The 27,592-nt window shown below is 45.7% G+C and overlaps 1 protein-coding gene across 12 annotated transcripts in view; it reads right to left on the reverse strand.

The window, feature by feature from the left end:
* The window catches only part of Ssdp (Sequence-specific single-stranded DNA-binding protein), a 96,376-nt gene that overhangs the window by 64,129 nt on the left and 4,655 nt on the right, over positions 1 to 27,592 (reverse strand). For all 12 annotated transcript variants that reach the window (XM_077692719.1, XM_077692720.1, XM_077692718.1 and 9 more), the window contains exon 3: positions 10,545 to 10,606. In XM_077692719.1, coding sequence (XP_077548845.1) covers positions 10,545 to 10,606 — 62 coding nt within the window. The remainder of the gene's footprint in view (positions 1 to 10,544; positions 10,607 to 27,592) is intronic.

Genomic DNA, 27,592 nt, shown 5'->3' on the forward strand with positions numbered 1-27,592 from the left:
ATATTGAAGGGCGGCAGAATAGCTCCTCCAGTGCATTATTCTTGGCCATTGATGCTGTTATTTAAGCGAAAATATACACGCTCACGGGACAGGGCTATATGAACAAGAATGAATGCTGCAGCAGCGCGCATTGTTAAAGACCTTTGTTTCTTTTCCTTCAAATTTTGGGCGTTTAATGCACCAAAGCTACACCTGGGCCATGAAGCACACTGTAGTTGGGGGGCTCTGGATTAATTTTTTACCACCTGGGGATCTTTAACGTGCGCCAGAGTCTCGGCACAGTGGTTTTTTCGGCTGTACCGCTTTATTAACAAACATGCCACTAATCCATAAACGTATGTATTTTACAGTTGTAAAAGGCGCTAGTCCCGACTCCTGCCCCACACCCAATGGCAGTGAACGTCCGTCCAAAGGCTGCACAAACGCTCATGCCATCTGGTATGCCTGTAGCTTTGAACACAAGTTTCACATCAGTACAATGCGCACTTACTCATCCATATAACCCCTTCTCCTCCTAATCGCCCCTAGAGGGAGCTTGAAGTCTTTCCTCAGAGTATGTCAAAAAAAAAAAAAAAGGTAGATTTCAGTGGCCACTGCGAAGAATTTAAAAGAAACCAGGGTGCTACAGTGTTTCTGAAATTCCACTGTCAATTCTGCCAACCCCTCCTCCTCCCCCTTGACCGTTTGAGAAACATTTCATCATCTTATTCTGCAAAGTTGAAACCAAAACCCTTTTCCTCAAGTCCGTCAAAGAAAACGCGGCAAGGTTTTATTCACAACTGTTTACTCTGCCTCCACGTTCCCAGCAGCAATAAGCTTGTTCATGGAACGCTTTTTGTCCACTCATTTTAAATGGAGGTGTTTGAATGGCATTTCAGCCGAGGGACTGGCCTTTGCCACTTTGTTGATCCAACAAATGCTAACAGGTGTCCCCGTACGAAATGCGATTAAAAGGTCCTCTTTTAACACCTGCCAACCTTTCTGCCACTCGTATAGAACACAAATGCGCATATACATGGAAATCGCAAGCATTTTACGAATACCTCCATTATGCCACCAGCATTAAAAGTCATTAACCCGAGTTAAATATACAGAGGCAAGTTTAATGAGACGAGCACAACGAGTATCCGAAAATCAGTGGTTTGCTGGTTTTCCTGTCATGGAACTGTTACACAAGACTTGCGCTGTGAACGCAAGAACCGTGCCACAAACTACAAAACCCTCCCAATTAACAGCCAGTGTGCTGTCATTCCACGACGTTCATTTTCCTGTCGTGTTCAACAACGTACCCACTCATGAGCAAAAGCCATTTTTATTTGGCGTCTAAATAAACAACCAGGCAAACGCCATCACCAACAACTGTGTGGAACAAAATAGACCGTAAAATGATACCGTTGTGCAAAGTCTGGGCGCCGAAGCAGAACAGGCAGTTTGCTGCCCCAACGTCTGTACATTTGCCGTGCTAATTTAATTGCTTTCGATCCAAAATGCAATTAATACCCCTGCTACACTGGGGTCCAAATGTCATTTGAACCAAATGCCATTTGACTCGAATGGGTTGCTTCAAATGCCATTCAGAATCCGCCGTGCTACACTATAATTTCGATGGAATTTGAAAGCTTTCACAACTGTTCGCTGTGCTGTAGTGGCGCTGTTGTTGCCCTGTTTCGTTTTCGTACACTAAACAATCTAACTTAGGAGCAGTCCGTGGCAGTAAAATGATATCAAATTAGAAGAGACACCAGTTTTGACTCTAAATATGGCTGTCTTGCGTTGTTTTTGTTTGTGTTTTTGCAACTGACCCACTGGTTTTGAGAGTATGAAAATTAAATATGTTGATTTCGTATTTTAAGTAAATAAACAGTGAACAAAGTTTCACAAACAACAATATTTTGTTTGTTTTACGTACGGAAGTATTATATTTTTTATTGCCGATCGAAGACGCTGCGTCCGAGAGTGCTGGAAATGGCATTTGAAATCTTAAATGTCTCTCTCGGTGCTCATTTGGCTCAAATGTCATTTGAGCCAAATGGCATTTAAAAACCTAGTGTAGCAGCACAACTTGGCATTTGAGCCAAATGACATTTGATTCAAATGACATTTAGACCCCAGTGTAGCAGGGGTATAAGATTTAGTTTTTCCAGCTGGGTTAAAATGGTACGACTTGCACAACACACCTTCAAATTTAAAACCAGCAATGTTGCCCAAAGTGGACACACAGGCTGCCAACATTAAAGATGCAACAAGCGTAGAGTACAACCCCCCCCCCCCCCCCCCGCCTCCCCCATTGCACTGCGCAAAATGACAACAAGGCTCGACAGGGAACGCCAAGAAGAAAAAAAAAAACATTTTTTTGTTTGTATATTATCAATTTAGCATGACCCAAGGCACTTTCCATTTCAGTGTTCCGGTCAACTGCAGGCATATGAATTCAAGTGGCATTCCACGAAGTTAAATTTTACCACAACTACCTAGGTTAATGCATGTGACGCTCGCACTCCAAGCACTGTACTTTTATGCGTTTAATCAGTTATGCAATGCGCACAAGGACGCATTTTTATTGCCTCAAACCTTAACCCTTTCTTTTTTGCCATGGGAAAAGCAGTGATTCTGGGCAGTCTAGCAAACAATTTTATCCCAGTCGCAAAAAATATGGAACATTATAAAATGTAAGTGTATGGTGTATCAAATTGCAGAAGAGTAAATTTCGTTTGCAGTGGTGATTGTTTCATACAGAAATGCTTATACTTGAAGAAAAAAAAAAGAGAAAAACAGCCGTACAGAAAAGAGTTGGGACAAACAAAAAGATAAGCAAGAACATCAGTGTCGCTCGACAGAGAAAAAAAATACACAAGAAATTTAAGACATACAATCTGTACATATCCTATCGGTGCAAAACTCCTGCAAATGTCAAACGCCTAACTAAAATTTCTTGACTTGCAAAGAAAAATGTCACCACTAGTGGGGGTTCGTGCCACTGCGTAAAGCAGTTCCCCGAAACATAGCTTGGCCACACATGCATCGCAGAGAACACTGGTTTTCTGCTCCACTCCTTTTTTTTTTTTGTTCATCGAACAATTCACAGTTTCATGCATTTTCTGGTGCTTGCGTCAATGAACGTAACTTGTATTTCAACATTCTCCCGAAGTTGCACTCTGCAAGGTGCCCGTTAACTACCGTATTTTCCGGTGTATAAGTCGCAGGTTTTTTTCCGAAATTTTCATTGGTGCGACTTATGTACGGGATAAATCCGGCAAGAGTCGGCCGTGCATGGTCCGCACTCGAAAAGGTGCCTGTGGGCTGCGTGATGTAAGCGCACGTTAATAGACACAGCTCTGTGGTCTAAATGAATGAATTATTTGTGAGGGAGTTGGAGAAAGAAGGCTTCGATGGTTTTGCCTAAATGCCATCTGTGTGTACCAATAAACCATTTTTGAGAAGTGAGTTCTGTCTAGACTTTGGGCGGTAGATGCACGTGTCTAGCACTGCTTACTGGGGGATGCGTTCAGAAGCGGCGGCCGCAACCATGCACTTTCGCCGCGCTTTCTAACTGATCGTCTATGAGTTTACCTAATTAACAAGTGTGTTTTGTACACCAGTGCGTCTTACACACCGGTGCGACTTATATACGTTAAAAAAAAAAAAACTTATTTTGAGGGGTTGCGACTTATACAAAAGTGCGACTTATAGACCGGAAAATACAATAGTTAAGGAAAGAAAGGGGCCCCTCCCATTGAAAGCTAGACACGATGACACAGTTTCTCAGCTCCACAGTTTAAGTACCTGGAAGCAAGTACATGGCCTGCACTGACTGCAATGATTCTTTAGAGTTGAACTTTTGCACGTGAGTGCCAAAGCAAAACACTACACTAAAGTTAACCAAGATTTTTTTTCTTATGATAGCGTGTGAATCGCAGCACTTGCAAACAACCACAAGAGTTCATATTAGGCTTAAAAAGATACTGACACCAATTTTCGGCGTTAACATTATCGCACAGTTCATTTCCTTTGCTCAGCAGAATACCCTGGCCGAAATATGAGCGGCCTGCGACGCGAAGAACATACTTTAATTGGATCTCATTTATCATGCCGACAGAACAAGCACGCGGAGCGGCACTCAGCAAATAGACATCAGCAAGACATCCCGTGGTAGCCAGAAGAAGTGACGCGGACACCGCTCGTCAAAAACTCGTTACGTCACTTTACACGCGCGGCCCCGCGAGCAGTGACTGGGTGCCGGCGCATTCACAAACGGGTACATGTAGCCAGAGCTACAGGCATAACTGTTGCCCAGAAAGACACTGTTGGCAAAAACAAAGTTCCACACACGGGAAAGGAAGCGATAATTTAGCCCGAAATCGCAATAGAAGTCACCATCAGGACTTGTATTGAAAGCGGCCATCGAATTTCCGTCACAATGGTAGGCCTAGCACCTTCAGGCAGCCCAGCCGTTCAGCTCCAACGGTGGCGCAGTCGAAACAACGCCCCCACTGCCCTCCGCAGTGCTTTGACATCTGCACAAAGCGGTGAGGTCATGCCGGGATTCTGTCATATGCGCCTTTCAAGCTGAAACGCAGGAAATGTAAACCTACGATTTTCAGGCCCTTCAATGTAATTAATCATCATGCGCTGAAGTATTTTAAGTGCTGTGCCAGCTTCACCAGACCATTACGAATCGATAAAAGCAATAAAAATGGATCATAAAATTTTTGTATCAGTACTCCTTTAAGATCAGGAACGCAAAATGTCGACAAAAATATCGGCATTTTGTAGACGACAGGAAGAAGTGAAAACTTCACGGCTCATGTGAAAACTTTTGACCATGTCGAACAAGGACGGAGGAATTCAAAAATTCCTCTATTTAATGTCGACGACCTCATCAGCAGCAAACTGGCAAGTGACTGCGACCATGCAAACTCCCTCCCCTTTTCCAAGCTGCTTTAGAATGCAGCCACAGATACCTTTCCAAGCACGATTACAGGGAAATAATAACGCCACATCATTCAGCAAATTTATTCCAGCTCCCAGCTAAGGCTGTCACGTCCAACTCCGGACGAGCGCGTACAACTGAACTTGTGGAGGACGCACACCAGCGATCTCCGTCCTAATCAAGGCTTTCCGAAAATCAGCTTCGTCATATGATACTTGTCTCCCGCCCATTACCATTCCCTTGCGAGAAGCGATGCGACAAGTGGCGGCACGTTTGAAGTTGTCGCCTTTCCACGAAAACAAACGTCCCGAGGTCTTTCCGTCCCCGCGAGCGACAAGGGTAAGAAGCCACGAGACGACGCGCCGATGAAGGCAGCAGGTTTGGGGAGAGGGAGAAGGCAGAAACCCACAGCCAGCCCCAACCCTTCGAGGTTAATTCACGAGACCGGCGCTTCATAATGCCGAAAAAAAGAACGAAAAAAAAAAATTAAGCCTAAAAAGGAGGAGAGGGCCACACGACGATGCTTCATCGAAGTCTGGGTCATAAAGCAGCCACCTCCGAATTCCCCCCTCCCCACCGTTTTTCAGACACATCCTGTCCAACAGCCACAAAAAGCCCGAAACGCCCGACCTGACGCCTGCCTACCTTGGGAAAAGGGCGTGTCGGGCGCAACGTGCGTCCGTTTCGGCAGGCCTCACTAAATGCGCAGATTTCCATACCTGGACCTACGTGCGCACGAAACAAAACAAACAAACAAAAAAGGGATTTCAAGAGCACCACCAAAGCCATGCGTCTCGTCGCCCGGCTGCGCGCGCAGCTGCGTGTGCGGAGTTTGCCGCACTTTTGACCTTCTAGGGAGTGTGGCTACATGGTAGTGAAGCCAGGCCAGACACCACGACTGAAATTGATGGGACTCCAAAAATAACGCCCAGCAGATAGACAAAGAGAAAAGAAGAAACGACTAGAAATACTATTGTACGTCTCAAATTTGCTGGCATATGTTGAAGTCGAAACAAACTGAAAAAAAAAAAAAAAAAAAAAAAAAAAAAACTCCAACACATCAAAATGTAACGAGAGCTGTTGCAAAATTATGCAACGAAAAAAGGTAGTGCGATTAAGCGGCATAATAAAAGATTCTTTTACTCTACGCTTCGTAGATGATCTGAGTTCCGTAAAAGGGAACAAAGAACCTTGGGGCCTGCTACAGCTATCAGGAAAGCTTGTGGCAGATACAGCTGCAACAAAGACTAAAAAAAGTAAATTAAAGAAATACCTGGAACAGCAAATTTTAAGTGTGCAGATACAGCTACAACAAAGATAAAAATAAAACAAAGAAAAACCTGGAACAGCAAAATTTAAGAAACGGTGAAAAGGAACTACGACCCCCTTGCCTTAGAGAAGTGCTATCACAGCTTATCGAACCACAAGAAAGACAAGCAAGAGGGTTGTTCTACAAAAAGTCAGAAATAATGAAAAGTTCAAACTAAGCTTGATGAGGACTTGGACAAGTGGTTGAGAAAATGACAAGGATTGCAACAGTGAGATGATAACGGCATGAAGGGTGTGACAAAAGACGGGGGAAGTTTGACTGTGAGAGTGACGCAGCACTTGCACAGCGACCAGGAAAACGATAAGGATTGCAATAAGTGCTGCAATTACAGTGACAAGAAGAATGAGTGGTGGATGAGCTGAATTAAAGAGGACAGAAGAAGCAGATTGGAACAGACAGTTCAATAACTGGCCAGACCAGAAAAAAGAGGATTGTGATGAAGATAACGATAAAGATAACTGCAGCTTAACAGGCCGCAGTTACACCAGGGATTGAGGAACGCAGCATAATGACGGGCTCCGGATAAATTTTGACCGCCTAATCTTGAAACGGGCCATGCAGACAAAGTACAAATTTGTTTTATTTGAAAGAATGCGTGTTCTATATAGTGCGCCCAGCGCTTGTCCGGAAGCAAGCGACGCTTTATTCACTACATAACTCATCAATTTAGGTTCAAATTTTGATTCTCCCCCCAAATCGTGTGTTTTAACAGCGTCTGCAATGACATCATAGGAACGGGTCTTGAAGCTAAACTTGGCGGGAAGCGGAGACTTGTTTGCCGTTAGTCAACCTAGATGGCGCCACCAAACCGTATCAGACCGTTTCCTGCCTTTGGTTTGTTTTTGACTGTATTTGTACCTGGCTTGTCTTTTGTTGTTAAATTTAAGCGCAAATAGCTCACTCGGCAAGCTTATAAGCCCAGCCTACGGCCATTCCTTTTTTTCCCCCCTAGTTTTTGCTTATTTGAGTGATGTTTACGTTAAAAGTGGTGTCAGTATGATTCTAATCTTTCGAATGAACCAAACATGTATTTGTCTTCACGACCCCTTTAAACACCGAGTGGGTAACATAATAAATCGATAAAAGGAGTGATGAGAAGATTAAGAACAGTAGAGTGAGGGGAGCCCCACGAGGTGTCGTGACAATGAGGAATATGCGCCAAATGCTGACGCACCACAAGACTGCGACAAAGTGTTCCGATAAGTGGTTTCGACCAAAAGAGTGACAGGAAATGTGACAAGGCAGGTGTCAATTGTGACAATAGTATACTTTTTAAGGAAAGCATAATGGCGAGTTTAATGCAGACTAGAGTGAAGAGCGTGACACTATGTTTGATGGCGAGAATGATGCATAGCTCTGAGCTTTGATCAAATAATGCTAAGGGACTTGTAAGAACTGTCAGCTTCTTGCATTCCAGTTTTCCCGACTTAGCCGTCGCTTCCTTTGCAATATGTCTCATTTCCTTTTACCCTTCATATTTCCAGAGGATAAGGGACATTATAGTGATGTTTCATCATCATCATCATCAGATCAGGGTTGGAGAATCGGGGTTCGTACAGGCTTCAAAAGCAAAAATTCAAGGGTTTTCAAGGACTTTCAAGGACCAGAAAACACATTTTCAAGGTACCCATCGTATGTTTTATCTGGGATTATTTATAACTTTTTCAACAAAATGCAAAATTTTGCTATTGCCTAATACCTAAGAATATTAAGGCACATTTAGATAGGCGCTATGGGTTCATGAATGCTCCCCCAGCTTTATTTTTTTTATTTCATAGTTTATATTTAGAGGTTTTTCTTTTTTCTTGGCGTTTTGCTGAGGCTGCTTGATTTCAAAACGTAGTTAATGTTGCCATGCCTGCATCTCGTGCTTTGTCAGCAAGAGTATCAGCTGAAATTAACTCAGCAAGTGTTGCTGCAAGGCAGGATGAACTATGCACACGTCCACTATTCGCACATAAAGGAAAAGCAGATGGAGCAAATTAGGCACAGCAAACATGCAATGAAAGGCCGTCCACAGACGAGATGGAACATGCAAGATAGAGAACAGAAGCCGGCTATCACGGGATTCTATCGTGACCGGCGCTTCCGATAGAATGACCGGCGCTTCCCAATGTTGCCTCGTAATAATGAGAATCCACAACTCGTAATTTCACGCAATACACTGAAACTTGATTATTACAATGTTTCTTTACATTTGCAACACCTAAAATCCACGACGAACACTTCAAATTCTTGTGAAAAGATAGGGCCATTGGTTATCTCCAGAAAAATCAAGGGTTTTCAAGGACCCTTTAAAAATTCCAGGACTTTCCAGGTCTTGAAATTTACACTTCTAAATTCAAGGGTTTTCAAGGACCTGTGCGAACCTTGAGAATAGGTTGGTGAGCAATTCTCAGAATTTTTTCGTTTCACATCAGTGCACACTGAAAGCTCGCATAAAGCTAGTCAAAGTTTACGTAGCTTTCGTGTTGCGTTATAGTTTTAATTGTTTCCATTCCCAATTCTTGTCACCCACCACTGAGAGAGCACACGCACACTTGATTTGACATTCCGACCAGCAGAGCGCCTCGCAGTTCTCAAGCTTTACTCCAATACAATGCTTTCCCACAAATGTTTGCACGGCAAGAGTAGCAGTCGATGGCAGCTTTACGTTCGCCACTGTTCCAGTGCCCGAGGGCTGCTTTTACCGATTCAATAGCTTTTTCACAATCAATTTGCAATAATTCAGAGCCACATTGTTATCTCTCGTTGCAGGCTGGAGGCAAGAATTAATCCAAGACCGAGGGAATGGGAAATACCACTGCTTGAAGAAGCTGGTCAACAGAACCCGAGCAGTCTAGATTTCAAGATGCGACTTATCAGACGCCAATAAAGTAGCCACATGTCCACAGAAGGTGCAGTTGGTGCGAATAGAGAAATGCAGCACCCGCACACCCACTTTTACTTTTGCTATGAGATTAAGACAATCTAGTCGTCAGAATTAGTTGCACGTGGTAGCTTCGATATAGAGAATTTCTTTGAAATGGCCTGGAAGCATCTGCACGTGAAAGTTTTCCAGACCATATGGCTTAAACGAACAGGTAGGTGTACCAGAAGTTTTCTACTTTTGGCACGAGTCTCTGTACACGGCCATCCCTTAGTTTACAAACTTTCACTGACAGTTAGTGCACATGTATCTCAAGTGGGCGACTATTCGCATACCAGTGCGCTACTATAAACTGGCTGTCCCAGCCGTAAACAATTAGCCCTGGTAACAGCAGTTACCGTTATTGTGTTGAGCACATGAACCATTTCACAGGAGGCAAAGAATTGATTGATTTGACTGATTGTAGGGTTTAACGCGTCGACGTTTTTACAGGCGATGAGGCACGCCGTAGTGGAGGGCTCGGGATTAATTTTGACCACCTGGGGATCTTTAACGTTCACCGAAATCTAGAACACACGGGCGTTTTTGCTTTTCGCCTCCGTCAGAAAAGCGGCCGCCGCGGCCGGGAATCAAACCCGCATCCTTGGGCTCTGCAGCACAAAGCGGGCACGGGATAGACACAGTCGTCAACAAATGTGTACCTAGCCAACGATCAGTGCCGAAACCGTTAGAGTGCTCGTTTGGAGTGCTCAACGTTGAAACTCCATCCGGTCAGAGCGAACTCTTTCGTTTTCTACACTATGGCTTCTAGGTGCCCGTTCCACTAGTTGAAGTGTCAGTGTTGGCACTAGAACTCGTTTACAAAATAAGAATGACAATAGCTCCCGTAGTGGATCACTCCGCTGAAGCGACCGACCCGGCTGTCAACGCACGCACCCGTTTTGAAAGGAGACTGCACTTAACGTGCGACATCGTCTGTTTTTTCTCACGTAGTTCTTCATTTTCGCTGCAGTAGTTTGTAAGCAGATGAAGTACTACTCACTGCACCACACGGAGGAACATTCAGCTGCGGGGATCAGGTGCAGGGGAAACTTTCATTTCCATTCTTAAGTTGTACCCGAGTATATAGTTCTTTCCTCTCCCTACATACACTCACTGACCCATGTATCATTTGTACCGCCGATGTGACTAGAACCTGAGCTTGAAATGGGGCTAGTTGGTTTTTTACTCGGAACATTGCTGGCGCTAGGCGGGACAAGGACGAGGATCTACACATGCTTCATTTGTGTGTGCAGATCCTCGTCCTTGTCCCGCCTAGCGTCAGCAAGGCAGGTGATCTGAGGTAGGAAATGCAAGCATGACTGGTTGGGAAGATCCGCAAGGAAACGAGTGACAACAACAAAGAAAACACTTACCACCACCATGAATGCAGAAACCCGGGAGGCTCTCCTAGCGTTATGTTTTTTTCCCATCGAATCTGGAAAGAAAGGAGCAAATAAAGATAAACGTTACTCCCTCTCGAAGAAACATGAAACATGTCGCGCAACAGGGCTGTAACAAGGAGTTTCGTTTCTTTTTTTTTACGAGCACGGAACAATGGGGTTTTCACGGTGCTTATTTTGTGACAAGGATCGGGCCTCGTAGAATATTCACTCATTTCACTAAAACATGTTCAACGATTATGCAAAACTTTTCTGTTTGAGTTTGGCAACAGGTTTTAGCTTCTACACTCTCTCGCATAATCTGAGAGTGCAAGGACAACACAGAGCTACCACCCCTCCCTGTTCCCCTACCGCCGAACAGTCGGAGACCATGCTGTCTAGCTCGCTCCTTCATGACCAGGCTTTGAAGACGAGGAGCCACTCACACCTCAAACCACGTTCAATAAAAGTTTCTCCTCCACCTCCTTTGGGCGAACAACTTCTCGGGCATTTCTACACCTTGCACGAGAGCCATAACCTCGGCGAGTCTCAACTCCACCCGCGTTGTATGCTGCCACCGCACGTGGCCCATACACAGCACTGGGAGAGATGAATAAAGCTTGCTGATATGTTCAGAAATCAAAAGCGGCTTCGCTACTCCATACACTTGGCGTTTATGTTCGAGAGTCTTACCAGGCAAAGTGGTAATCATAAAACACTGTGGAGGAAATTAAAATAACTAAGATGCAGTATGGCTTTGCTGGTCATAGAATATTACACAAAAGCAGAATACGTTCCCCCTTGTATGAAGCGTTTCCAAATGCACCGTTGTATGTGTCACTTCGCTAGAGTAACAGCAGCAACTGTCGGGTATGCGCCGGCACTTAGGCCTAATGTTTCACTTTGAGGTCTCGCACAGCTTGTACTTGTGGATTGACATTCAACAAGCCCTTTCTCCAGCAAGTGCCGGTTGACGATGTTAGTCCTAACGCTAAGTTAAGAGTCAGCGTTACCTTTTTTCAAGTTCAGGGTTGCAGCATGCCAAGCAACATCATATTCACTGTACATAAGCTGCAAGTAACAGTTAACAGACAGCCGATTTTTGTGGAGTATATGCTTTGTGTCCCAAATGAAAGGGCATCACTTGAAAGACCTTCAACCGAAACAATTTCCCTGGTGGAGCCCTAGAATGTGTGAAAGTGCAATTTCAAAATCTGCCAGCCCTACGATCTGATGCCAAAACGAATGCCAGCAACCTTGACCGTAAGCCACGCGCTTTTAGCTGAACCCGAGATGAAAAGATGTACCTAAAAACTTGCTCCCAGCTAAACAATAATAAGCAGCAGTCTTTCATATTTCTTATACAGTTTTTCAATTGCGCATTGAAATTGGCGAAGCTGTTTGTATACAAACGGTAGTGTCCCGTCTAGACACTACATGGCGCCACCTTTTAGGCTTAGAAAGTTCAGTGCCAAATTATAACTGTTTCAAATTTCTTGTGGTTAGCCCACTACATAAAACGCTGGCTTTCATATGAGATAGAGGACATGCATTCCACAAAAATCAGTTGGCTGTCCCTTCAACGACCTTACACCTCAAAGCGAGACGTTATAGCCAGCGTCGGGACTGTCGCTACATGGCCCCTCCTCATTCTGCTGCACAGCAACCTTTGACCAAGCGAGTTAAAAACTGGGAAAAGCATGATGCTTAACTGGGCGAATGATTTTCTTACATCCACATAATCGGCTGAGGTGCACTAATAATCATTTCGCACTAAACAATACCATTAGAGATTGATATCCCAAACCTGGTCCCGTTCGTATTAAAAACAAGAAAAACTCGTTACAATTTGATCCCAGAAGCCACCAAGTTAGGTGTTATAACAAAAGTTAGTACCTTAAAGGGACCCTGCAACACTCTTAGAGCAGTGCAAGTAAACCTGCGCGACGCTTAGCTCACACTACCAGAAATACCTGGGCCAAATATTACATGTGCACGTGAAGTGGTGAGTGCGCAAATCGCTGTGAAAGACGCAGAAAAACCAACCGCACTCTCTTCAGTTTTCCTCATTATGCACCCCTGGCATGGCCTAAAAGACGTCATTCGGGCCATGGCTGTCCTATTGGATGTCACTGGTCAACTTCGCAGCTAATTTTTTGCATTTCCTGTGACGATCCGCCGTCGTCGGCGCTGTGAACAAACCTCTTCTCTGCCTTAACCTGTAGGCACACTTTTGCCGTTTCTTTTGTTTTGAGTGCGCGCGGAGTTTAAGTGATGAGTTCAATACTTCCCTTTCAACCAGATCACCCGACAACAAACGTTTATTGCTTCAAAAACGCCCTACCAGCCCGAGCGTGCGCTTGTGAGCAGGCACCCATGCCTGCTTTTTTGTGGCACCAGACCGGAAATAGACCCCTCCACGTTGCGGAGAAAAGGAGAAAACTCCCCAGCCTGTGATATATCGAAGGCCACGGAAAAAAACCGCCGAGAGCCGCCCCCCTCTCCGGGCGAGAGAGCGCAGAGGGAATAATTATGCACGATTTTTCATCGCGCGTAGTTTCAGTGATAGTGAACGAATTTTTACAATTGTTGTGGGAGGAGATTGCTGGGACAATAGACTTTACCCCACAATACATTCCTAGTAGTTGATGGTAAGTGCTGCAGGGCCCCTTTAGTATGTGCACCGCAAAATTACTGTACTCAGTAACAAGTTAAGAACAGCAACAGCCCATGCAATCACACTCTTTTCTATCCTTCGCTGAACATCGGTCGTGTGCCTGAACAAAAAATGTCAGCACACATGGCCTTTGAAACGAGGCCAACCTTGACACGCGGTATTTGTCTGCAAAGCCTGGTTTGTTGTTGTTGCAGTAATTATTAGATGCAGTAAGCCAGCTAAAATTCAACAATTTGCTCTACAATACAGTACATTTGTCTGATTTCACAATGGTTGCAGACCATTGATAATTAGCACCTAATGCTTCGAACTGATCAACTTGCGTTGTTTTGTACGTTGTTCACCGTAAGGATACGAACTGAAGACAGCAGAAGTCAGATTCACAATTTATTACCACATGTGCAATCCCAACTTGAGCCCAAAACGCCAATCAGTCCAAATCTGTACCTGATCGTACTGTTGCAATGTTCCTTGTACGCCATTCTCGTTGAAAATTGACTCGCAAAGTGCAAGCTGGACGCAGTAGCGACCTGAAATTCCTCTGTGGAGTTAACAACAGAGAACTTACTAGGTCACCAGATTTGAGCCTAAAATCTTTCCTGCTTTTTACCATACCAAGGAATTCAAGGGCCCATTTAGGATCGCAAATTCCTACACGGTACAAAAAAGACGTCACGTTTTGTTCCCCACATTGATTGCTGTCAGTTCCGAAACGGAGCGCACCACTATAAAAGAAAGCAAACGCTGCAATACAATTGAAGTGGAAGGCTTTCATTATTTGGACAAACGTAGAACTGTTAAAATGTAGTTGGATTAGGCAGAAAATTAAGAGTTAAAAGGCACAGCTTTATAATCAGCGGGCCCTAAAGGTAATAAAGTGAAGAAATTGGGTTTCCAGCAGCCTTTCCCGCCTCCTTTTTCTCACCCTCGATGAAGCGAAAATGAACAGGAGTACAATTGCATCGCAACTCACTTTGTGTGAAGGTCTGCACATCGTTTGAAAGTTCCACGGAGAAACAGGCAGAAATTCAATTCAGTCTCTATGACGATTCGCCCTTTGTGAGAAATTACTCCACGACAAATTACCCCGTGTTCCTACTGGCCTTATTAATAACAGCCAATCAGCCTGTGATGAACCTGCCTGTGACGAGCAAACTTCAACCCCAATGGCAGACTCCCAACTTCAAAATCTGCTGCTCACTTTTCAAGGCACCGCACCTCTTTAAATAAATCCAAAAAGTGGGGGGGAAAAAAAGACATGCTGGTAAAATTTATGCCACTGACAATTGTGGCAACTGTCCTTCAAGTGACAATTGAGGCAGACGACGATAGTTTCGGATACACCGGGTCAGGGGGGCTACTGGGGACAGGATAGCATGGTTAGAGTTATCAAAGTTGCTCTGCTCAAATTTAGGCAGCAAACGACTTCAACTTATCGCTTCTGGCAAGGCACTCAAAACTTTGTCTGACTGACGTGCTTTAGATAAAGGCAGGGGTGTGGTATAAGCCAGGCGCGGCAAATGCCCCCACCCAAGAATACCCACCGGATGGCCTACCTTTGTTTATGTGCACTGCACTGCAGATTAAATAAATTATAAAGCCCGCTTTCCAGGAGCCACTTCATGCAGTGCGATACGCTTTAGGATGAACTCCGAAATTATTGGCCGGCTCCACCATCATGAACGATCCTCGACGCCGATTCTCCAGTGCTTGGTGTGGAAGGCATCGCAAGGGCTTTCTTAACGGCCCCCCTAGAATCTAAAGCAGCCCATTGCAGCTTCAAACAAAACCAGTGCATAATATGCTTATAAATAATGCCACAGTTGGCCGGTACAACGCACTGATCTGCCATTGTAAATGCCGACTATTAAAAAAAAGTGTTTCGCAACCACTACACATCTGTTCCTATTGAAAAAGACTGCGACCAAAAAACTGGATGTACGTGAATACCAAAACTAAATGAATTTTGAACATTGTGTGTCGCACAATGAAGCTGAAAATAAAGGAGCACTAAAGGCCGAGTGACTTCTTGTTTTACCAGAAAAAAATCACACACCACGTAGCTCCCTCGGCTTTTGTTTGAATGTAAACAACAGTTTGTTTAAAAATAAATATTTAAAGCTCTTATTTCTCCCTCGTCTTTCTCCTCTCTGTACACGACAGAAAACATCACGCCCCACATCGCGTGGTGGGACTGCTTAGAAAGTTATTCGAGGCATTCCAAACAATGGACGTGCTGCTGCCTGGGGACAAACAGCAGAAACTAGGCACCCGATTTTCCAGCCCAGCGGTTGACAACTGGACGTGCTGCTTGGCCAGTGATATTGGAGTTTAGCTGCTCATTTGTCATGTATAAGCATGAACAAAAAAAAGGGGGGGGGGGGGGGGTGGGGGGGGGGGGTAATAAGTCACGCATTCACTCGCATCACAAGCCTTCTGACAATACTTGCGAGACTACGGTAAACTTCAGACGGAAAACGAAACTGACCGAAATCTGACCAGCAGTTGTAGCAAGTTTAAGCTGTCTTATGTCCAAGATGTAAATTTTGCACCTTTTTTTAAAGCATGTGCTGAGCCAGTTTCCCGCATTCTGCATTTACACGTACCTCCTCCTTTTACGCTTGTTTCAGGAGGCTATACTTCGACAAGCTGTGCCAACTACACTTCACTAGGCATTTGCGATTTAAAGCATAACAGACAGTGCCGGAAAGCATATGGCTGGCCGTACCACTTTGCACGCATTTCGCGCTTTCCGTGTTAGTAAGCAACTACTGCCGCTGCAAGTGGTATATTTGCATTAATGGCACTGTAATCTACTCATAGTTCCCAACTTGTACCCACATTTCAGTGCCCCTCAAAATAAATTTACATAACAATACAGTTTGAGAGACACACTGCAAATTAGTCTTCACAGGTCAACACAAGGCGTGAAAAGAGAAGGTCGTCCGTGTAGTTACACTACAAAGCAGAGTAAACGAAGCCCTAAAAAAAAAAAAAAATCGGGACAATATTGCAAAATTCGCCCCTGAAAAGGAAAACAGAAGAAGCTCCCTCACTACAAATGCACTTTAGTGCCCCTTTAAAAGCCCCGAGGCGAAGGAAGACGTGGTGCAATGCCGAGTTTCTCAAGTGGAGATACAACCCCTTCACAGCAACTCCATGAATTGGCAAAGACGCGGGTGGAGCACAGTGGCAGCCCTTGTTTGACCAGACGAGGCAGCGACCTGGGGTGGAATTTGGAGCTGTGTCTTTGCCAAAAATGTCCATTTTGCGTTAATGATGATGATTTCGGGTTGAATGGCGCAAGGCCCACAAAGGCGAAGAGCAGCATGACAATGGTGTACGAGATGAGAAGGATTTGTAATAAAGGCACTGGTTGAAAAAACTTTACCAAGAGGGTTGGTGTATAGGGCCATGATTAAAACATGTTGAGTATACAAGAGAAATGGTGTACAGGGTCGTATCAAAACAGCGAGTGCAAGCACCTAGGTGTAAAGCCTCAGGTACTGCCACTGTTTTAAAACACATACTGAACACAGGTGAGGTTATGGGCTCTATGACATGTATTTTAAAAAGTCTACATCTGCTAGTTAACTAAAAACTTTTTTAAAAGAGAACATGGGATGGTCTGATAAAAATAATGAAGGGTACAAGGGAATGTCATACATGTAAGCTTCATTAAAATGGCGTTTCCTTTCAGTGTTGCACATATCACACTCAATAAGCATATGAAGGACAGAAAGCTGACCCCCACACGTCGATGGCACTGTGGCTTGTTTGTGTCAGTTAACAAGTACGAATGCGTGATGTGTGTGTGTGTGTGGCCAATTCTAAGCCTGCATAGGGCCGCCTCCACGAATTTGGTGTGTTTCTCAGCAGGAGGCTTTTCTATTTTAGGTTTAATAACATGTAATTTATTATCTATTGATTTCGGTCGTGACATGGCTGCATTTGCGGGGCCTCTGACAAAATGGCATGCGCCGAAACCAGGGATTTATACACACCCCCCTAACACCCCCCCCAGAAGGACTTTGACACCCCCCCCAAAAAGAATCCACAACCACAAGCACCCTGCCTACGGACTTATACAACACCCCCCCCAAACATCCCACCGACACCCCCCAAAATCGAAATTCTGCATAACCCTGGCTGAAACAATGCCTTGCTTGTCTTGCACCCCATCCGGTTCCTTGCTTGCAGCCAATCAATCAAGGCTCGCTCAAAGTGGGCACTCTGGAACAGATACCTAACGAAAGTGACAATGCCACCCCTGCTGACCAAGTGTCCCTCGAGGCAACCCCCCAGCAGGAAGCCACTGCCACCAACTATTAGGGGGACATCCGGCTCTTGACGATCTACACGACCACACGAAATGGGCACATGTTGTACAGTAGAGGTGAAGACGCACAACACAGCCCCCCCCCCCCCCCCCCCTCCTCTCTCGTGCTGATTCACTCTCCCTACCGTTACTTCCCAAAGGCCACTTCCCGTCACAAAACTGGCAACAGGGCCCACCGCTCTGGCGAAAGTTTTGCGGCAATATGTCGTTGCTTCGCACGGGAGTCTTAAAATTGACAAATAAATTGTTCGCACTTATTGCCGTCTGTGTGGGGGGCCCGTCTAGTATGCACAGCACTTTCGACGTCTTGGAGAGCTTGAATGCACAGCCATCAAAGGTGGCAGTTCTTCCTTTAAAAAAAAACCACAAAAAAAAAAAAAAAAAGTGCCGGCTGTGAGCGGTCACGGCTAACCAATCATTGGCCGCCAGGAGTGCACCCTGCCTTTGCATTTTTTGGAAAATTCTCGAGCCGATTTCCCCGAAAGGAGCACACTAACTTGTGCACTCAAGCTCTTTCTTGCTTTTGGTGTCTTGAACGACTGCTTCAAGGGTCTTCTTTGTTTATTTGTTATCTCTTCGGATAGCACTACCCCATGCTGATGTGTCTGGGGAGATGTCCACTCCAACGCTCACCACCCTCCTTTCCCTTGGTCGCATGGACGGGGATGCCCACCCTTGGAGCCTTCTTTACTGTGTCCATCTCCAGCCATTCTTCCTTGCTTTGTACGAGTCCTTCACTTGGAAGCATACAAACTGTTCCTTCCTCAGCTGTGCCGCATCTTGTTCAGCTTATTTTGTCACATTTTTGTTTGCGCTGTGGAAAGCAGAAATGTAATTCTGGCCTTCAGCGAGTGGAACCTCCATATAGCTAACCGGGTTGTAACTTTTCATACTACGTTTCATCGGTTGGTTGCCCGCCGCATCTTGCCAAAGCACTACTCTTGGGATTACTTCTAGACCGCCTGCCCGATCTTTCCAGGCTACTCATCTTTGGATCTGCACACCGATGACTGTAACAGTGCTACAATAACCAAAAGCAGTTTGTTTGGTCGGAGGACGTAGATTTGGTCTGACGGTGAAGGTACTCGGACATGACGGAATCAGTCAGGCTTGAAGATGATTCTGGCATCCATGCCATTCGACAGGCTGCATCTGCCAGCACTGGATGCGCAGACGGCGAGGTGGTTGTTTGGGAACTTGTTGATTTGACGTCACGGGGCACGGTTTGGCAGTCTTTGCAGCTGTCGGGACGAGCATTGAAGGCCTCACTGCAAAGAACCTTGGTCTTAAGCCAGTACCGTACGATATCATACAATATACGATATGACAGCATAAACTGAAACGGCAACAGGCACTCACCACTCGTCTGTGGCCTCAACTCCCCACAGCTCTGGTGGCCTTAAATGCATGTCGAGCAATCTCGTGTGGGCCAAGAACACAGAACCAGGTTAACAGGGCTCTTGTGTTTGCTTTGGCAACACGAGAAGACGAAACTTGACAGAGGGGAGAATGAAATGATGACAGAAGACTCCACTTTGCCCCCAGAAGGCCACCCAAAATATGTCATGGGCTACGGTACGGCTTTGCCTGAGCACCAAGAACGCTTTTTTTTTTTTTTTTTTAATTTGAAGAACCTTCTCTTTTTGTTCAGAACAGTCAAGCCTGCATGAACGTTGGGGGAATTTACATTTCTGCGCAACTATTTTTTTCCAGAAGAATATTCTCGGAAATTATAAGATGGTATGTATATTTCGAATTTATTATCGTCATTTATTTTTGTAGATGAGCATGCCTTTTGCGATGTCCCCCCCCTGTGGCCCCACATCGTATTTACTCCAATCGGGGCAGACCCCGATTTTGACCGAACCTCTGAAATTCACGAAAGTAAAAGCGAATTTCCTCAAACGCAAGCCAGTCGAAAAGCAGCAGACCTGCTCAGTTCACTCAATGCTGTCATTCTCACTGGCTTCGTTGTTACTGTCCTTGCAGACATCACCCTCATAGAGTGAACAAATCTTCAGTACCGCCAAGTGCATCTGCAAATGCTGTGCTCTTAATATGAAAGCACTACTAAAATGCCCATTGAGTGAACAAGAAGGCATCTCGCATTGGCATCTGCCACAGCAAAATGGCTCCTCAATCACATATTTTTGAAGCGTTCCACAGCAAGAGGCATTCCATAGAGGCAGTTTGCAACTGGTGGCCACATGCGATAACACACTGCTGATGAAATAAGGAACCAATAGAACGCAGCCAAGAGTACGAGCAGCGAAATTCACTGTGGCACAATGCGTTCGAGACAGACTAAAGCCATTCGAAAGCGTGAAACGGACGGCGATGAGAGGAGGTGAGCAGAAACTTTTACTCCTTGAGCAAAGAGGCTGACGCAGAACTCGCCAAAGCAACAAGACAAAGCCCTCCAACGACGCAATCCGGACGCGCAGAGTCTCCAGCGTTCAATTGAACATTAAAGGGATCCTGCAACACTAGCCATCAACTACTAGTACTGTATTTTGGGATAAAGTCTATTGTCCCAGAAATCTCCTCCCGCAAGAATTATGAAAATCCGCTCACAATTAACGAAACTACGCGCGATGAGAAATCGCGCATAATCGTTCCCTCTCAACTCGAACGCGGACAAGGCGACGAAAGCTGCGCGCTCTCTCCCGGAGATGGGGGCGGCTCGCGGCGTTCTCTTCGGCGGCCTTCGATATATCACATGCCGGGTAGTTTTCTCCTTTTCTCCGCAACGCGGAGGGGCCTATTTCCGGTCTGGTGCCACAAAAAAGCAGGCATGGGTGCCTGCTCGCAAGTGCGCGCTCGGGCTGGTAGGGCGTTTTTGAAGCAATAAACGTTTGTAGTCGAGTGGTCCCGTTGAAAGGGAAGTATTGAGCTCATCACTCAAACTCCGCGCGCACTCAAAACACAAAATAAACGGCAAAACTGTGCCTACAGGTTCAGGCATAGAAGAGGTTCGTACACAGCGATGACGACGACGGAAATGGGAGAATCTAGCCGCGAAGTTGACCAGTGACAGCCGATCGGGCAGCCATGGCCTATGTGACGTCCCTTAGGCCATGCATAATGAGGACAACTGAAGAGAGAGCGGTTTGTTTTTCCGCGTCTTTCAGATCGATTTGCGCGCTCACCGCTTCACGTGCACGTGTAATATTTGGCTCAGGTATTCCTGGCAGTGTAATCTAAACGTCGCGCAGGTTTACTTGCACTGCTCAAAGAGTGTTGCAGGGTCCCTTTAAAGCTTTCGCATTCGGACTTTTCAGGAACTGCTTCTCGAGTGAACGTGAACTTGCTTGAATGAGTCTGTGGCCAAGCTTTCTGGGATGTCATGCCTGGCATGCCTGGAGACCTCTTCCAACAGAGAGGGTTCTTTTATCAATGCTGGGTCACCACCCTGCCCGGAGGCTCGACAAGTTCCCTTTTAAAAGGGTGGCACTCTAATGGCCCTGCTACCAATGCAATTGCACCTAGCAGGTGAACTTGTGCTGCCCAGCTGATACCGAACATGCTTGGCCACAAATAAGAACCTTTCATTTACGCTTTGGTTGGCTGGGGCTGTGGATAGCCGTGGCTACGGTACTCTCGTTAAAGGAGTACTGGCACTCCATTTTTGTGCGACGTTTTTTTCCCCGCACCCACTAATCGTAGAACGGCACACTAGACTGTCGAACAGAGCGTAAATAATTACTAACAGCTCCATTTATTCGCGTCAGTTTCGGTTTCGGTGAAGTGAACATAGAGGCAGCCGCCACGACAGGAAGGCGTATTTGACGTCACTGTTCTCGTCGCACCCCAGCTGATGCCGGCCTGGCACGCACATGCGCCCGACCGGCCTGACTGGTCGTAATCACACGTGACGTCAGTCCCAGAAACTGTGACGCGATGCACAAGGCGGAAAAGCGCACACCAACAGCAGCACAGCTGCCTCAATCTGTCACGGGAGCCCTGACGTCGGCCGTTAGGGTCGAAGTGCAGGTGACATCATGAGCTTGCTCGACGGCACGGAAGGTCTTTCTCGTGCGCGCAAGGATTAACATTGATTTAAAATATGTTTCACTGAACAGTTACGGTATAAAGTTCTGAAGGGGTATCTGCATATACATGGGAAGCTTTTTACATAGTTATCCGAGCTTTGAAATTTCATGTCAGTACTCCTTTAAAGAAGCCTCCACGGCGCCAACAGCATGCCGCTTCAAGTTTGGATGAGTAGTCGGCCATTTTCGTGTAACTGCTGAAATGTATTGGCCAACACCCATTGCTTTTCTATCACGCCTATAAAAAAAAGTACTTGCTCAGAGTCGAGTCAGAAATGAGTAAGTTAACTTTAGCATTTTGTTTTACACACCGAATGCAAGCCTCCGTGTTTTCTAAGCATTCAATCGCTACATCACTACCTCCAGAATCGCCCGCAGATGAAGCTTGAGTCGAGGGCGACACTTTCCTTTGCCTTTTCCCCAAAACTTCTCTGCTGTCGGGCCTATTCACAATCGACCGTGCTGATCGACCACTTCGATATCCAGCTTCACCGCATTCGAGGTATTCCCTAACACGAGTAAAGCAATTTGGCTATCATTTTAAGAGATGCCTTTTCAGAATCAGTAAATTTTTATTTACCGAACAAAAAAGTATTTTCTGGAGCAAATTTGCATTGCACCAGAGCGAAAATTAGGCGTGGCCGCTGCGCGCCACCGCTTCTGGGAAAAAAAAAAAAAGTGCTCCTCGTAATTACGTTGCACCAGCATTTGGTTCTTGTCAGAGAACTAATAATGAATGTGAATGCGATTTTGAATCATCGAATTTGCACTCTGATGGTTTAGTTAGTCGAACCAGCTGAAAATGTTGACAGGAGAACGTAAGTAATGTATGCTCTTGACTGCGTTTAGCTCCATTGACAGCGAGTTTGACTGCGATTAGCTGCATTGTTGAAGGTCCTATTATCAAAAAAATGTCGTCCGGACACCTCGCGCATAGTTCGCAACAATTTAAGTTTTGTTTCCTCATCACAAAATTTCAAATTTGCGGAAACTACGTGGTTACCCAAATGTGAGCCAATTCAACGCGGCACCATTTTGCAAAGCTACTGTATTTCGAAAAAAAAAGGGGGGGGGGGGGGGGGGGAAGAAAACGTATAGCCAGTATTCATTGAAAAGTTTAGCTGTCAATTTCTTTGTTTGGCAACATTGAAATGGCCACGAACATGGCGCGGCTAGTGCCAGTGCGGCCACACGCCGAAGGAAAAAATAACACCGGCGTGCGTCGTCTGCTCCGTTTCAACCCGATTCTCAACGGTGGTGTCAACAGAGTTGTTATTAATCGCACTCACATTGCAGTCGAGGCATTACTCTGCATTCGGCGCGCTAGAGCTTGGAATGTCCAACCCATGTCATGCGCTTAGCACGGACAAGTGCCGCCATCCCGCGGAGCCCGACGTAACCAGTGACGACACACTCACATGGTTGCCTGCACGCGTGCCTCGCTACTGAATACAGGCTTCTCCACTCAGGATTTTATCCCCACCTCATTGCTGTGATAAAGAGCTCCAGCTGCAAGTCGAAAGATGACACTCAGTCAACGGATATCAGTTCGGACAAGGGCAAATCAGCCAGGAATGGCCCTTGCCGAAATTCACAGGTATTTTTAGGGGTATAGTGGTAGTTTGAAGAAAAACTGTCTATTCTTGCAAAGTCAGAACGATTTATTTTTGGAAAATTTACGCAGCGCTGCAATGAAGAGGACTACTGTTACTGGAGCATTTCCATTGATTGATTTGATTGATTGATTGTAGGGTTTAATGCGCCGACGCAACGCAGGCGATGAGGGGCGCCGTAGTGGAGGGCTCCGGATTAATTTTGACCACCTGGGGATCTTTAACGTGCGCCGAAATCTCGTACACTCTGGCGGTTTTGCTTTTCGCCTCCATCAGAGAAGCGGCCACCGCTGCCGGGAATCCAACCCACGACCTCGTGCTCAGCAGCGCAACGCCTTAGCCACTGAGCCACTGCGGCGGGTGAACCACTTCCATTGCGCGACAGCTCCTCAGTGAAAACGTACGGGCCTCAATTGAAGCAAGACGCAGCCCATTTCTGCAACTAATTGTGCGTCACAAAGTGGCAGTGAACATCAGTGTAAGGTCTGACAGTTCAGCATAATGAACTTCAAATGAACACCAGCAGATGCACACCACGAAATTTAATGAACTTCAAATGAACACCAGCAGATGCACACCACGAAACTTCCTTCTTAACTCCAACCAAATTTCTTGTCTGGAAATTTTGTGCTGGCCGCAAAATTTTGTGGTGTCACTGAGAAGTTTTGTTTTAATGAAAATCCTCCAGATTTCTTGCAAGGGGACCCCCCCAAATAAATGCTTGAAATCGAGGAACTCCTCATTTTTTTTTTCGTACTTAATAAGCTTTGTAGACTACGTATATTCCAAATTTATTTTGCCATAAACGGATTTGATATGGAACTACTTCCTTATTACTTTTTTCAGGGTGGACAAAATATTTTTAATTTTGCCAATTTTTTTGTCCAAGCAGACATTTTCGAGACTGAAATCATCGAAATAAAAAAAGCATTCGATTATCTACATTTCAGCACACTGCGTTATACACTGAATCAACATTTTTACAAAAAGAAAAAAAAGTTATATTCGGAATTAAAAAAAAAAACACACACACTTCTACCGCGGCAGCAAATGTACGAATTATAAAGTAACACTGCCCTTCACATTAACACCATCGCTTTTACGAATTCGATAGCCTTTTTGCCCACGCTACATGCATGATGCCAACATCCCGACCCCCACCCCCATTCCCCGTCGTCTAAGTTCCCAGAACCCACTCACTACACAAACGCCACCTTCAAATGCCAACAGTGTGCTGCCATCTACGTCATGCAGGGAAAAAAAACTAAATTGAAAATCATCCAAACCACATTTAGACAAAAAGCTCGCAGCAGAAAACCTCAGCTCATCCACAACAATACTTAACAGGGTCAAAATAACAGGTCAAGCTTGTTTAAAGCCCCTAACTCTCCCCATCGGAGATAACATGTGCTAGTTCTAGACTGTCCTATTTTAAAAGCTAAATTCTTATGCAATGCAACTATGAGAGCAACACAATAACGAAATTTTTCATTCCGCAAGTACGGAATTCTCGAACAATTTCAGGTAGTTACCAAAGAGTGGCTACATTGCAGCAAGAAAAGATTGGAAACCTGCCAACCAAGAGACCGCAAACAAGTCTGCAAAAAATGAGTATGAAATTCTAAACTGTTTCAAGCTGCAAAAGCTTGATGCAGAGCGCTTATTCAATGAGAGGTCGCCTTATGTGAGCAGAAGGCACCTGTTGTTGCACGGACCGAAAATGCCCACATGATGCGAACACGTCAACGAGACTCGCAACATCAACAAAAGGAATACAAAAATACAATACCCCGTTGCCGAAATGCCGACTATGGTGGAACGCGAAGCCTTCCAAAAGCATGTCCAACACCAAACGAGGGAACCCAGAAGCAAGCGGACCCTCCTACTGGTCGAGAGTATGATCAGAGTCCTTCAATGCTTCTCTGGTCATGAAACTCCCAGCCAAGTTCCGTACGGGGACAAAAGCTATCGCAAGTGGCGCCATCGCAGATCGGAGGGCATCGGGCGGCCGCCGCTGCTCTGTAGCTAGACTGGCAGGCAGGAACGCAGTAGCTGCATGACCGTTCGCACCACATTTTTTTTGCCACTCACGAAATGACGAGTCCATTTGAGCGGCCCACGACACGTAAAGCAAAAGCGCACTGCTGATAAGGCGGCGGTCGTCTGTTTTATCTTACTGCGTGGTCCGTTCCCTGCCAAATGCGCTCTGACCACACCCCCGGCTGCCCTCCGATCAACACCAGCGGCGTGGCGCGGCAGCGCACGAAGCTCTCCCATAGCGTGACGGCGAAATTTCATAACCAGAAAGGCATTGAAGGACTCTGGTATGATGCAAGACTGTGCGTTCTTCATGCAAACTTCTGTTTATTGTCACGACTTACCGCACTGCAATTGTGCTCTCTAGTGCTCCACTGAAACACGCATTTCATTGCTTTCCCTAGCGTTCTAACCATCGCCACCGTTAGGCAGAGGAGTGCATTTTCTGTCAAACTTTTCACATCCACGCATCCCTCTCCAAATCTAAAATGCTTCGACCGGGTCACAACGGCGTAATCGGATAGGCGTCTGCTTCATAACGCGAGGAGCCCGAGCTCGATTTCGACCACGGGAAGTGCTTAATTTTTCTTCGTTTCACTCACGATCGTCACCATCGTCAAAGAAAGTTGGCTTTTCTGCAGTGCACTTTGGGTGGACTACAGACGACATCAGTGGCAGGCTGAAAGCTTCGTTTTAAATTAAAGTCTGAACCCACTGTTGAAAGTAACACTAGCTGACGAGCTGCTGCCAACGTTGGCGGCTCATTTCAAATCCAACATAACCGCTGGGCGTCGTCATCATCATCATTAAAGCCCACTGCTGCTGGGATCGTCAAAGATATCAATTGCGAACCGAAACAAATCTGTGGACGCGTGCAGCAACTGCATAGCCAGCCATCTTTGGCCCCAATGTCCCTTTGTTTCTGCATCTGGCTCGACATCTGCAGACCCTTGTGACATCCAAATGCCACGCTGAACCTGAAAACGTGTTCTTCAAACTACACAACAGATGGTGAGGCATGCAAGAAAGCTTTGAAACGATCCTTCGAATCTATTGATTGCGGGCTATTTGTGGGCTAGCAACAGACGTCGGTACGGGTTTACGGGTGTTGAAATCGCAAGCATGCAGCTGTTTCCACATTGTTTGGCCTTTTTGAGAAATACAAGTTCCGTAACGACAGAAACCCAAGACCTCCTATGTATATAGCAGACACAACAATCCTGCTGTGGCCGTAACGACAGAAACCCAAGACCTATGTATATAGCAGACACAACAATCCTGCTGTGGCAACTAAATATGATTGATTGATTGATTGATTCATACCTGCCAGGTTTGCCCGGATGGCATCAGGGAGATCTTACTAGGGGCGGGCGAAGGCGGAGGCGGGGAGGGGGGTAGTAGCAACAACAGAATGGGTAACTTTTTTGGGTAACAAAATGGGTAATTTTTTTTTACTTACAAGATACCAGGAAATGAACCGTTTCTTCGTCCAAACTACCAACAAGCTACACCACTTAGATGTTCAACGTTGCTAACGCCGCCCGTTTCAAAAAGTCCTGGAAATAGTACTGCAAGCGCAATACAAAACAGCAGGAATTCAACTGTTTTGTTGTTTCGTCTAAACTAACAAGCTACACCACTGGAGACTTGCTAAATCTTCAGTAAGGCCGTGCTTGTGCGTAAATGAAAGCGGCGGCAGCGCTGCATTTCTATAAACAGTAAACTAACAATGGGACGAACAGGTTCACCGTCTGCACATGGCTGGCTATGCATTTTAAGCACTACACTGATAACGATGCCAACTGGTGTCGGGTTGGATTGTCAGGTATACCTCCGGCGCATTGAGGATATACTGGGAAAAGGATTAAGCCGAAGACGGGTGCGTTTTCGGGAGTTTTTTGTTTCAGGCGGACAATCGTACAAAACCATGAAAATTCGGGAGTCTCCCGGAAAATTCGGGAAACCTGGCAGGTATGTTGATTGATTATGGGGTTTAACGTGATGCCTGGGATATGAGGCGCACCGTAGTTAGTGGGCTCCAGATTAATTTCCACCACTTCGGATCTTCAACGTGCGCCGAAATATTGACCCACGGGCATTTTCACTTTTCGCCTCCAACACACGCAGCTGAAATAGGGGAAGGAGGCTCCGAATGCACCAGTTCTTCCTGCCTTTAAAAATCGACCCGAGTGATAGGCATTTTCCCCACATAAAAATCTACACACTCCTCCTGACAAACCTCGCAGCTATGGTGACACTTGACGGCCGCATTCATGGTCCGTGCACTCGATGGTCACTGGACGGTCACTTTTGTTTTCGCCTTT

The sequence above is a fragment of the Haemaphysalis longicornis genome, unplaced genomic scaffold (assembly GCF_048455015.1).
Source record: "Haemaphysalis longicornis isolate Haplotype H1 unplaced genomic scaffold, Haemaphysalis longicornis Haplotype H1 scaffold_12, whole genome shotgun sequence".
Lineage (NCBI taxonomy): Eukaryota > Metazoa > Arthropoda > Arachnida > Ixodida > Ixodidae > Haemaphysalis > Haemaphysalis longicornis.